The sequence below is a fragment of the Bison bison genome, unplaced genomic scaffold, assembly GCF_000754665.1.
Source record: "Bison bison bison isolate TAMUID 2011002044 unplaced genomic scaffold, Bison_UMD1.0 scf7180017864464, whole genome shotgun sequence".
In the NCBI taxonomy this organism is placed as follows: Eukaryota; Metazoa; Chordata; class Mammalia; order Artiodactyla; family Bovidae; genus Bison; species Bison bison.
Window position 1 is genome coordinate 7,121,056 of NW_011495025.1, and position 13,837 is coordinate 7,134,892.

A 13,837-nucleotide genomic window follows, 5' to 3' on the forward strand; every position below is an offset into this window, starting at 1 on the left:
TCCTATCTTTAAAAACACATTTTTTTTTGCCTTTTGTTTCAAAGTTAAAGAACTTACTAAAGAAATAAATGCATAAAGGAATTAAGACCATTTAAAAGATACTGTTACTATCTTCTAGCCACATCCTAGTCAGACCATATTGGAAATCTCAAAAACTATTTCATTCATAGAAATTAAAAACAAACAACAGAAACAATGCCAAGTAAACAAGTAGAAAAGTCCTTATGTTTAATTAAGGTGATGATGGACCACAAATAAAGAAATTAACAAAGACAAAACTACTAAAGACCTAAAGTAAGGCAAAAATACTACTAATAAGAACCTTTTATTTAAAAACTCTGTGATCCTTCAAAGATCTCGAAGAAAAACAAAAAATCCCCAAATGGAGAGGTCACTAAATATCCATGAACACTCACCCAACCACTGGTAGGAGACCTCTTGAAGACCCAGATGCTTGAATCAGCTGAAATAGTACCAATTTTTTACTGATTACTCTTAATAGGGCAATGGAGCACAGGTTAACTCCATACTATCAAATATTAAAAGTTACTATTATTAATTTCTACCTACTACCATTACAAATTACTCAAAGGAGAAGGAGACTGAGTAATGAGTTCTAAGATGAGTGAAACTTACTGCATGCATGTGTGTAAATGCATACATTTCCTCCAGCTCTCTTTGTGATGTAAACCTGAGAATGTAATTCTTCTCGTTAAGTGTAAATATACAGGCAGAATAAAATTTTCTAAATTAATACAAAATCCTTAAAGCATGTAAAATATTTTTATATTGGTTTATGTAGAAAAATTTTTTTAATTTGTTTTTTAAAGACAATGACAATTTCTCAATATGAGTTACTTTAATTACACACAGGGAAAGATTTTCAGTCCTTTACACTTAAAAATATATATAGTTCTTAACTTTAGGCCTTTTAATATGCTAATTATTCTTCTAATCAGAGGATTTTCATATTTCAACACATAAAAGAACTCATAACACTAAGACTGAACAAAAGCCTCCTTTCTCAAAGGTAAGGACAATATTCAACATTACAGATTAAAACTTGAAAGTTACCTATTTAACAGAAAATATCTGATGTTACCTAATTCAAAGTATTAAAAGCACTATCAGTACTTAGATGAACATACAGTACCATTTTCTTCATCTCTGGAAGTTGGGAGGTATGATGAGCTTCCCACTACCACCCTGCATTCCCCCTAAACTATCACTTACTCCCAAGGTCTACGTGGTAAAAATTAATACATTCTACTATTGCAGAAATGGCCAAGAAAAAAAATGGAAGGGTCTATATTCCTCTAGTTTTCTCAAGTAGCTTAAGATATAAAAACAAATTCTGCCTGATACATATGTATCAAGCAAGGAAACACATGAAACAACCCTCATTTGGATTAAATGTTTAGATAGACAGGCAGCAAAGAAGAACAGTGACATTGTAACAGCACATTCAAGCTATCAAAGAAACATTGAAATCTCAAGCCAGCAAATATACTACCAACCTGGCTGATAAATGATTTTTAACTGTTACATTTCTATAAACAGTTTTGCAATATATTATATCTATCACTTATTGAACACAGAAGAACTTTTGCAGTCTTGAGAAAAGCAACAAAATAAGGAAGACCAAAAGCATACAAAATTTTCTTCTGCCTACAGTAATTAACAAAATAAAGTCAAGGAGAGATTTGAGAATGGTGAAAAGGAAAGCCTAGCAGAAGACTAGCCCTGTGACTGCAAATCCTAATGCCCTAAAAATATGGAGAAAAACTAAGGACAAAGAAGGAAATAATCAAGAATGGAGTAGAGACTGACATATTAAAAACTCGTATGTGAGAAAAATTCATACATTTTAGGTTTCTACTACAAATTTTAAATGACAAAGTATATCAATATTACCTTTCTTTCGAAAGAGTGCATTTAGGTAATTTTCTGCTTGGCATTCAATCTTTTCAGTGTTGGACTGGCCCTGAGATGATAGTTCCTCTGTTGGTGTTGACTGTGAAGAATCAAGAGATGGTATACAATCCTAAAAGTAGAAGAAAACATCATAAAAAAAATTACTTTTTATTTAAACATGGGACTTCATTAAAATGACAAAAAGAAATTCTCTAAATGTTCATTTGTTCTGTCTTTTAAATATATGAAATTATATACAGAACATAAAATTTGGGGAAGAAGTCAGGAAAAAAGAAATTTATCTTTGATAGAGGGCCAAACTAGCCTTATTTCTTAGCAAAACTACTGTCAAAAAAGAGGAAGGGGGAGAAAAGATAAAATATATTGTTAAATAAATTCACTATATAGCATGCCAGTAATGAGTTTTAAGAACAAAGCAGATGTTTACCCACTAACATGACCAAAATGGGTGCAAGTTCTCCAAGTTCCCATTTCTTCTCTGCCATTCTCACAACAGTATTAAAAGAATTAGGACTTCCTACCATACAAGAAGATTCTACTTGTCTAGTTTATGCCCTGTTTACAGTAAAAACTGATAATTATTTCACAGGAGATAATTACGATATCCAAAAGACTTCATGAAAAAGTAAAAATCTAAAAAGTAGTACATTATCTTTCAACCACTGATTCCTAAGAAATCAGACTGTAAGGTAGTCTCAGATCAAACTAGGCTCACCTTTGTTGACCTAAATACAAAACAGAACTGAACTGAACTTTACGAGTCAGGAGTTTTAAGAAACAAATGTGAAATAAGCAAAAAAGATGAGTGTATTGGGATTTTCACCTGCAAGTTAAGCTAAATGTTAGACATCTAACATGAGACTTCAAAATATTCTTCTCATTATCAAAATCAAGTATTTAAATTTCACTGTAAGTCCCAAATTCTCAGAACAAATTAAGTTTAAAAAATTTGTGTTACAACTGTGCAATTAGTTTAGAAATAATTTGATAGCACTAAAACTTACACTGACTGCTTCTCTTTGTAGGTTACAAAATGAACATTTTTCATCCATAGACCAGTCAGTCAGCTCTTCTGGTTCACAGTCTTCAAAAGAGGGAAAAATATTGATTAAATACACTAACTTTATATAAAAACAAATAAAATTACCACTCTCCACAGCAATGGGTCATATAAAAAAGCTAACTACTAAAAGTAAGGGGGAAAGGCCTAAAAAAAAACTAAACCCGTGACATTTAAAAAGAAATATGGAGAGTAATTTTGCACTATTATTGGACAAAGTAGCAAGAACAATGAGCTGGCTATAAATTCATTATCCAACAATAGAGTTTTAACACATTATTCGACCAGGGTATTTCTGCAGAAACTAACACCTGTAGCATTAACATGTCACTGGTTAATAATGTGTTAAGTATCATTTAACCTTCTGAAATACTCGATTTATTATTGTCTACTAATTTTTATTTTCACTATGAAAGAAATCAGAACAGACAGGGAGATAGGGGATAAGAGAATAAATTTGGCACAAATGACAATATAAAACAGAGAAATGGAATAAAGCACCAGAAAAACCTACAAATTTGAGAACATGGAATGCTGTCCAAGAAAATTTAATAGAAATCCACTACTAAAAAGTCAGATCAGATTTTTTTATTACATTGCTAAAGGATTTGTTGTAAAAGTTAGGGTAAAAAACAAGTAAACAAGTTACATTATTCATTACAAAACATGGATTTTTTTCATAAGAATGTTCCTTATAATCCAACTACTGGAATATATTAGAGAGTTCGTGGAAAACATTTTCAAATGAAGGAATTTTATGAAGAAATTATAACTTTGCCATCCTAACTATACTTGGTATAGACAGAGATTTTCAAACTTACTCCTTGCAACAGAAACTCCCTCCAATTTCTTTTCCCAAATAAGTTAATACACAGAACCTCAAATACAGAAACCATCATCATCTGAGGCAGCTACATTAGAACTAATTTGAAAAGCACTGGTGTACCACAGTAATTTCTTATACTTTTCAAATGTTTAATGAAATTAAATACTTGTTTTCTGCTAAACAACAAAGGAAATAAACTCATCTTTCTGGAATGATAATGAATAAATACTAGATAGGTTCAGCCTCTTGCATTAATTCAGATACACAGGTCAGAATAGAAGATATATAATTTGTTGGAATATAAAGAGTACAGTGATAGATTCCTTTCATTTCTGGCAGTGGTCCACAAATATTCCCATTATTTATTTAAACTTGGAAAGAATAGGGAATGGGAACGTAAGATCCAGTATGAAATAATGGAAAGATGACTGGATTTGAAGTCTCCAAAAATCTGGAATGGAACCTACTAGTTATAGCCTTGCCAAGCCAGGCTTTTAATTTCCATATCTGTAAAATAAGGATTCTGTCACCTAACTTATTTGTGATCAAATTTTTAAAATATTAAAATATTTTATAAACTACAAAACATCATGCAAAGGCTAATTATTAGTCAGGCAGAATCACTAGTCATTGTTTTTTAAATTCTGTACTATGACACATGTATTTAATAAAGTTAGTTTGCAGAAGACAGATAACTTTAATTGAATATCTGCTTAAGAAAACTGATCAATTTGTGTAAACAATCTGACAAATCAAAAGGTTTACATAATCTATACAATTAAAAACCCAGAACTGTAGTTATGCAGGTTCATAATTTTTTCCAACTTTTTACCCAGTCATTATATCAGAATCACAGACTCACACTCTTGAAGTAAGACTATGCAGTGTCTCTTACAGAGAGTGAGGCACAGCTTTCCGACCAATGAAATGAATATATAAGAAGTGACAGTATACCACTCTAAACAGAGGCTTTAAAAGACATGGCAAATTCCCCATGGCAATTATCTTGAACTTTCACCATCCAACATCAGAAGAACTTGCCCCATAAAGTCATTATCCATTCAGTCTGGAACGTGGAGTCATGAGGAGATGTAAACCCCATCCACAGCCTAGACTCCAATGAATAGTCACCCATAAGCATGAAATAGATTCTGAAGCTGTTTGTTATGCAGCATTACTGTACTAAAACTTGACTCATATGCCAAGCATAATTTTGATAGATCAAGGAAATCTTACTGCTTTTAAAAATTATGGCCTCAAGAACCGGAAATATGAAAGGACTCCAGCACTGGGATTTTTTTTTTTTTTAATATTTATTTGGCTGTGCCAGTCTTAGTTGCAGTATTCAGAATCTTTGGTTGCAGCATCTGGCATGTGGGATCTAGTTCCCTGATCAGGGATAGAACCTGGGCCCCTTGCATTGGGAGCACAAAGTCTTAGCCACTGGACACCACAGAAGTCCCAATTAGGATTTTTGAAAAACAGCTAGTAGGTCTGGAAAAGGTATTTTTGAAAAATCATTGAAAGTTTTCATAAAGCTTAAGTGAAAAATACGTTGACTCAAAGGACAACAACTTTGGGTTAATTCAGACAATTATCAGTTGTAAAATAAAATTGGGCGTGCTGAGATAATCCTTATTTATTTTAGTCACTTTAGGTGAAGTTCTTCAAGGAAATTTAATTAAAATAAATGCCTAAATAGTTAAATAAATGGCACTGAATATTCAATGATTACATAAATGCCATTAAATGTTACTATGTTTGGAAATCTATGAATTTACTTGAAAATATTTACTCTTTATATAGCAACTTTTAATTTTCAATCCAAATAAATGCTGGTGGTATACATTTTTTATATATAGGAAAAGCGATTTTGAAAAATCACCTGGAGGCCAGACTTCTCCCTCTGTCCAGGTTGTCCTTTCAGGTCATAAAAATTAAATAAGCACTACAACAAAACACATTCATTTTATCTCTCAAACAAAATTTGACAATAAATCAGATAGTCATCTCTAAAATAAGTTGTCTCTCATTTTGAAATTTTAATACATGAAGTTATAAGCTCAAAAAGGTCAAATTATGTACCTTATACAACTAGCCTTATTAATAAAGGCAATGTCATATATGAAAACTGATAGTAAATGAATGATCAAAATCAACCTTTCCACCATGTATGCATATTCTTGTGGTCAAAGTCTGGTTCCAATCATTTACCTAGTCTATCTGGGAAGGTAACAGACTTTGAAATTAGAGGGCCTTGTACTGAATCATGGTCTTTCCACATACCAGATGTGGTCCTGGGCAAATTACCTTCTCTGAACATCAATTTCCTCATCTGTAAAATGAGGGTAATAATGGCATCTTAAGGCTGAAGTAAAAATTAAATAAGAACATTTGCAAAACACATTAAGTCCAGAAAATGTTACTTTCATTTTAACAAATCACACTTCTTTTGAATGTTTTTATTATCTTCAGTACCCTCTAACCACAAAAAATAAATCTGCAGTTCCTAAAGACAAAGCTCAATGAAAAATGATTAAAGAGAATACTGAAACTAGATTTTTCATTAAGATCACAAGATAGTGATTATAACTTTGTTAATTTTGATAAAAGATACTGAACAGTAGGCAATATAATTAAAAGATAATCTTTAATTATGAACTATATATTAACTAAACTGAAATTACAAAGAGAAAAACTATGATCTCATCATCTAGAGAATAATGATTAACATTTTGCAATACATCCTTCCAGTTTATATTCTATGCCTTTTAAAAAATTAGGATCAGTTGATTTTTTAAAAAAATCAATAAAATGATAAACCTCTAGCCAAGTTAAATGAGGAAAAAAGAAAAAAACAACAGAAATGAAAGAGGGGCCATTACTATTGATCCTATGAACATTAAAAGGATAACAAAGAATATTATGGAAAACATTATTTTCCCACCAAATTGGGTAAAATGGACAAATTTCTTGAAAGACACAATCTATCAAATCTCACAAAAAAATACAAAACCTCAAAAGGCACTTATCAATTAAAGGAACTAAATCAATAATTAATAGCCTCCCCAAACAGAAAGCACCAGCCCAAATGGTTTCTCCATAATCTGTTCCATGAAACAGAAGCAGAGGAAGTATTTCCTCATTCTTGACTTCAAAAACCTGTCTGGATACCTCACTCAAGAAGATATGCAGATAGCAAAAAAGTATAGGAAATGCCATTAGAGAAACATAAATTACATCAAGATACCACTATACACCTATTAAAATAGTTAAGTACAAAACACTGACAACACGAAATGCTGGTCAGCATGTAGAGCAAAAGGAACCTAAATTCACTGCTGGTGGGAACAAAAAACAGTACAGCCATTCTTGAAGATAGCCTGACATACTCTGTCCAAAGGATCTAGTGATCATGCTCCTAGGTATTTATCCAAATGAGTTGAAAATGTATGTCCACACAAAAACTTGCACACACATGTTCAGAGCAGGCTTAATCATGATTGCCAAACCTAGGAAGTGATAAGGAAGTCTTTCAAATAGGTGAATGGATAAGCAAACTGTGGCACATCTGGAAAAGACAGTTTTATTATTTTGTTCTACTTTATTGTACTTCACAGATCCTACACTTTTTTTTTTTTTTTTTTTTTACAAACTGAAGGTCTGTGGCAACACTGTGCTGAGCAAGTCAATCAGTGCCATTTTTTTCCAAGAGCATTTATTCACTTTGAGTCTTTGTGTCACACATTTTTGTAATTCTCACATTTCAAACTTTTTCATTATTATATTTGCTATGGTCACCTGTGATCAGTGATCTTTTAACTATTATAATTGCTTTGGGGTGCCAAGAACTGAGCTGATATAAAATGGCAAATTTAATCAATCAATGTTCTATGTGTGTTCTTTATTTTATTGAAGTGTAATTAACTTAAAATGTTCTGTTAATTTCTGTTGTACAACAAAGTTATTCAGTTATATATATACACATATTGTTTATATTCTTTACCATTATGATTTAATCACAAGACATTTTATATATTGTGCTATACAATAGGATCTTACTGTTTATCCATTCTATACACAGCAGTTTGTATCTGCTAACCTCAAACTCCCAATCTATCCCTCCCCACCCACTTCCTCTTGGCAACCACAAGTCTGTTCCCTATGTCTGTGAGTCTGTTTCTGTTTCATATATGAGTTCATTTGTATCATATTTGAGATTCCACATATAAATGATATCACGTTATATTTGTTTTCCTTATTTACGTAAGTATTTGTATTTCTGTTTATTTCACTTATGATAATCTCTAAGCACATCCATGTTGTTGCAATGGCATTATTTCATTCTTTTTATGACTTAAGTACTATTCCATTGTGTATATATACCACATCTTCTTTATGCATTCATCTGTCAATGGACACTTAGGTTGCTTCTGTGTTTTGGCTATTGTGAATAGTGCGGCTATGAAGACACTGTTGCGTGTATCCTTTTGAATTATAGTTTTGTCTAAATGTTATGCTCAGGAGTAAGATACAGGCTCATGTGGTAACTTCATTTTTATTTTTTTGAGGAACCTCCATACTGTTCTCCGTAGTGGTTGTATCGGCTTACATTCCCACCAACAGTGGAACAAGGTTCTCTTTTCTCCACTCCCTCTCCAGCATTTGTTATTTGCAGACTTGCATCTTCTCATGTGTCTTTTGGCCATCTGCATGTCTTCTTTGTAGAAATGTCTCTTTAGGTCTACTACCCATTTTTCAATTGGGTTATCTGGTTTGTTGTTGTTGTTGAGTCGTATGAGATGTGTGTATATTTTGGAGATTAAGCCCTTGTTGGTCACATAATTTGCAAATATTTTCTCCCACTCTGTAGGGTGTCTTTTCGTTTTGCTTATGGTTTCTTTTGTTGTACAAAAGTTTTTAAGTTTGATTAAGCCCCATTTGTTTATTTTTGCTTTTATTTCTATTGCCTTGGGAGACTGGCCTAAGAAAACAGTACGATTTATGTCAGAGAATGTTTTGTGTATGTTCTTTTCTAGGAGTTTTATGGTATTATTTCTCATATTTAAGTATTTAAGCCAAGTTGACTTTATTTTTGTGTATGGTGTGAGGATATGTTCTAACGTCACTGATTTACACGCAGCTGTCCAACTTTCCCAATACCACTTGCAGAAGAGACTGTCTTTTTTTCCACTGTATATTCTTCATGTGTGTGTTCTGACTATACCACCAAATAGCCTGTCCCCAATCTGTCTCCCTCTCATTGGGCCTTATTCCCTGAAACACAACAATACTGAAATCAGGCCAGTTAATAACCCTACAGTGACCTCTAAAAGTTCAAGTGAAACGAGGATTTTAAGTCTTTAAAGTCTCTCGCTTTAAAATCAAGAGCTAGAAATGATTAAGCTTAGTGAGGAAAGCATAAAGTTGAGATAGCTGAAGGCTAGGCCACGTATGCCAAACAGCCAATTTGTGAATGCAAAGAAAAAGTTCTTAATGGAAAATAAAAGTAAACACATAAATGATAAGAAACCAGAACAGTCTTATTTCTGATATAAAGAAAATTCTAGTGGTCTGGATAGCCTGCCACAATATTCCCTTAGAGAAGTAAAGTCGCTCCGTCATGTCCGATTCTTTGTGACCCCTTGGACTGTATAGTCCATGGAATCCTCCAGGCCAGAATACTGGAGTGGGTAGCCTTTTCCTTCTCCTTCTCAACCCAGGGATCGAACCCAGGTCTCCCACATTGCAGGCAGATTCTTTACCAGCTCAGCAACAAGGGAAGCCCAAGAATACTAGAGTGGGTATTCTTAAACCAAAACCAAAGACATTCCCTTAAGCCAAAGCCTAATCCAGAGCAAGGCCCTAATTCCCTTCAATTCAATGAAGATGAGAGAGGTGAAGAAGACACAGAAGTCTGAAGCAGCAGAGATTGGTTCATGACTTGGTTCAATGATTGGTTCAATCTTAAGAAGACTTAAGATTGGTTCAATCTTAAGGAAGGCAGACATCTGCATAACATCAGAGTACAAGGTGAAGCAACAGCGCTGATATAGAAGCTACAGCAAGCTTATCAGAAAATCTACCTAAGACACAGTAAACAATAGATTTTAAATATAGATGAAACAGCCTCATATTGGAAGAAGATGCCATCTAGGACTTTCATAGCTAAAGAGGGAAGTCAATGCATGACCTCAAAGCTTCAAAGGACAGACTGACTCTTGTTAGGGGCAACTGATGCTGATAACCTGAAGCTGAAGCCAATGCTCATTTACCATCCCCAAAATACTAAGTACCCTAAACCCAAACTGTGCTCTATAAATGGGACAACAAAGCTTGGATGACAACACATCTGTTGACAACATGCTTTACTGGATTTAAGCTCACTGTTGAGATCTACTACTCAGAATAAAAAAATTCCTTTCAAACCGTAAACGTGACTGCTCATTGATAATGTGTCTGATCATGCAAGAGCTCCGACGGAGGTATACAATGAGAGTTATGTTGTTCTCATCTGCTAATACAATAACCATTCTGCAGCCCATGGATCAGGAATCATTTCCACTTTCAATTCTTATTATTTAAGAAAAACGTTTCATAAAGTTATAGTTGCCATAGACAGTGATTCCTCTGATGGATCTGGGCAAAGTAAACTGAAAATTTTTTAAAAGGATTCACCATTTGCCATGAAAAACATCAATGATTCAAGGGGAGAGGTCAAAATATCAACATTAACAGGAGTTTTGAAGCAGCTGATTCCAACCCTCATGGATGACTTTGAAGGGTTCCAGACTTCAGTGGAGAAAGTAGCTGCAGATGTGGTGGAAACAGCAAGAGAATTGGAATTAGAAGTGAAATGTGAAAATGTGACTGAGTCATTACAAACTCATGATAAAACTTCTTTAGCATAAGAAGAAGGTGCTTCTCATGAATAAGCAAAGAAAGTGGTTTCTGAGATGGCATTTACTAGTGAAGATGCTCAGAAGATTGTTGAAATGACAACAAAGGATTTAGAATATCATATAAACTTAGCTGATAAAGCAATGGCAGTTTTGAGAGGACTGACTCCAATTTTGAAAGAAGTTCTATTGTGAGTAATAGGCTATCAAATAGCAATGAATGATACAAATTGTGAAAGGAAGAGACAATCAATGTGGCAGACTTCATTGTTATTTTATTTTAAGAAATCACCACAGCAACCACCACCTTGATCAGTCAGCAGCCATAAACATCCATGCAAGATCCTCTACCAGCAAAACAATTATGACTTGCAAAAAGTTCAAGAGATGGTTAGCACATTTTAGCAATAAAGTATTTTTTAACAAAGTCACACTGTCTTTTTAGACATAATGTTATTGCACCCAGTAGACTACAGTATAGTGTAAACACAACTGTAAAAAACAAAAAGTTTACATGCACTGGGAAACCAAAATTTCATGAGACTCACTCTATTGTTACTCTTCTTTATTGCAGTGGTCTGGAACTGAACTGGCAATACCTCTGAGGTATGCCTGTACAGTTGGATAAGTCTTTGTGAACACACTGAGAAAAGCTACTATAGCTTATATAACTAACTATAAAATAGTATTAGGTTCTCTGGTTTAATATAAATAATCATCAATTCATATTACAAAACTATTCATTTTTTATTTAATACTAGGTTATGAGTTCCTAGTAGGCAGAGATCCTATGTATTCATTTTTCTTTCCTCACTGCTCATCCCAGTTTCTAACACAAAATAAGCATTCAAAATATGTTACCCAATAAATCTAAAAGGTAGTTTTGTTTGCTCAATCATCATAGTGCTAACAGTTAGGGGGAGAAAAGGATATTAAGCCAAAAATATTAAATGCTGGTCAATGTTATAAGTCATGGATTAGCAAACCTTTACTATAAACAGCCAGAGAATATATTTTAGGTTGTGGAGGTCATAGAGTTGAACCATTCAACTACTGTTGAAGTACAAAAGTAGCCACAGACAATATGTCAACAAATGAGAGGGGGTGTTCCCAATAAAACTGTACTAACTGGACATTCAATTTGAACTTCATATAGCTTCCACATGTCACAAAATATTAAATCTTCTTTTGATTTTTTTCAACTATTTAGAAACATAAAAACCATTCTTAGCTCACAGGCCATTCAAAAACAATAAGCTGGATCCAGCCAACATGCAATCACTGTCATACCTCGGATATAATTTCTCTTTGAAATGTGGGCACAGCTAGAGAAAAACCAAAGGGATCTATCAGCCACTTTACACATGCCCACTGTACTCTCCTCATATATTAGTAAATATCCATAGTCAGGGCAAGTAAATCAGACGATCTTAAATCAATATGAAAGAAACTAGTTTCCTGGTAAGACATGAAAAAGGACTGACTAAGGCAGAAAATAAGGGTAAATTTCTGCTTAGAAGTCATGTGACAGCAGAACAAGTGAGTTTTGGGTTGGCAGAAAAGAGGCATAGTATAGGGAACTTCTCAAGGGGTACAAAAAAATTCACAATATTCAAAGTTTCTTTGGAGACTTGACTCCAAAAAACAGTAACAGTTATATTTTCGTCAGAAGGACAAAAAGTTGTGAGAAGAGATCAAAGAAGACAAAGTTAGAACCTCTGTTTCCAACAAATTAAAAATTAGAACACGCAAAAGTTTCTTTCAAAACCATTCAATTTGGAGGCAACTCTGAACAGATTTCAAGAAATAAAATATGAACTCCTCAATATACAAATATATAGGATAAAAACCTTTACATTAAAAACATACTGTATACCAGAGTTGACTTTTAAGGTAGCAGTATGAAATTTAGAACATATTTTTCCACAAAATAGTAGCAAATTGGCAATGCAGTCTATTTAACTTAAATGTATTACAAACTAAAAATACTATGCATTTAATTTTATAACAAAAAATAATTTAGAGTAATATATAAGGATCCCATGCTAACCAATTAATCTGATACCTGTGTTTTGGACAATGAATAACAAAAGTTCAGATTTCCAATGATTTAGATAAAAACATACACTCATCTAATGTGTCTCTTGAATACAGATTTGTATAACGAGAAATATCTACACTTGGTAATCCTAACATCTAAATATTAAGCCATTTTAAACAATGATAAGAACAAAGAAAGCAAACATTTAAGAAGAGGATAAGAAAAAAACTGGAGACGTCTATAGTGGATAGCTTCCACAAACCTTTTCAAAGGCTCTTCTACACTTTGATAGCACTGTTGTAACTTTCCTTCAAGATATAATACGGCTGTCTTTCTTTACCCTTGCACACATATAAATTTATTACTATAATTAGTATCATCCCTCTTAAGTCTGCAACTTTGATTAGAAGCCTTTTTTTTTTTAAGAATTCAAAAATGCAAAGAAAAGAAGGAAGATTTTTACCTAAGAAACCTGGAAGAAGGCAACATCAGTATGTGCCTGTGTTTGAGAAAGACTGAGTTCCACAGCTTAGTTAATTTTATAAATCCTGCCATCAAAAAAAGCAAAAAAGAGGATATAAAGTACAAGATCTACCAGAATTAAAAGAAAAAATGGGATGGTATAATTCTCCGAATTAATTATCACAGATATACGATGTAATATTTTTCTGCCATTAATGATGACACAGAACTTCATGTATCTAAATGATATACTAGTGAGCAAAGTCAGTAAGCACAAAAACCTATACACACTGTACACACAGTATGAACTACTTTAATAGAGGAATAATTACTTCCAAACATATTTAAAATTTATATACAAATGTTAAAGGTTATCTATGGGGTTGTGGAACTAAGAGTATATTTAAGATTTATTTGTATTTTCTAATTTCTAAAAATGAACATGGGTTACTTGTATACTAAGGAAATACTAGTCTAAAACAAAATACAAGACTTTATTTCATTAGGACATTCTGCCCTTTATACACTAAACAACTAATTTCTGAAGGAACATAAATATATACCTATGTAATTATATAAAGATAAATTAAAATTCGGGAAGCAAGACGCTTAAA

The 13,837-nt window shown here is 33.0% G+C and overlaps 1 protein-coding gene across 7 annotated transcripts in view; it reads right to left on the reverse strand.

Annotated features, from left to right (window-relative positions):
* LCORL (ligand dependent nuclear receptor corepressor-like) overlaps positions 1 to 13,837 on the reverse strand; it is a 178,623-nt gene that overhangs the window by 112,978 nt on the left and 51,808 nt on the right. For 4 of the 7 annotated variants that reach the window (XM_010860209.1, XM_010860207.1, XM_010860208.1 and 1 more), the window contains exon 3: positions 1,915 to 2,044. In XM_010860209.1, the coding sequence (XP_010858511.1) occupies positions 1,915 to 2,044 (130 nt within the window). Of the gene's footprint in view, positions 1 to 1,914; positions 2,045 to 2,939; positions 3,020 to 5,706; positions 5,770 to 13,837 lie in introns of all 7 variants that reach the window. The other 3 variants (XM_010860205.1, XM_010860204.1, XM_010860206.1) reach the window with 2 other exon arrangements.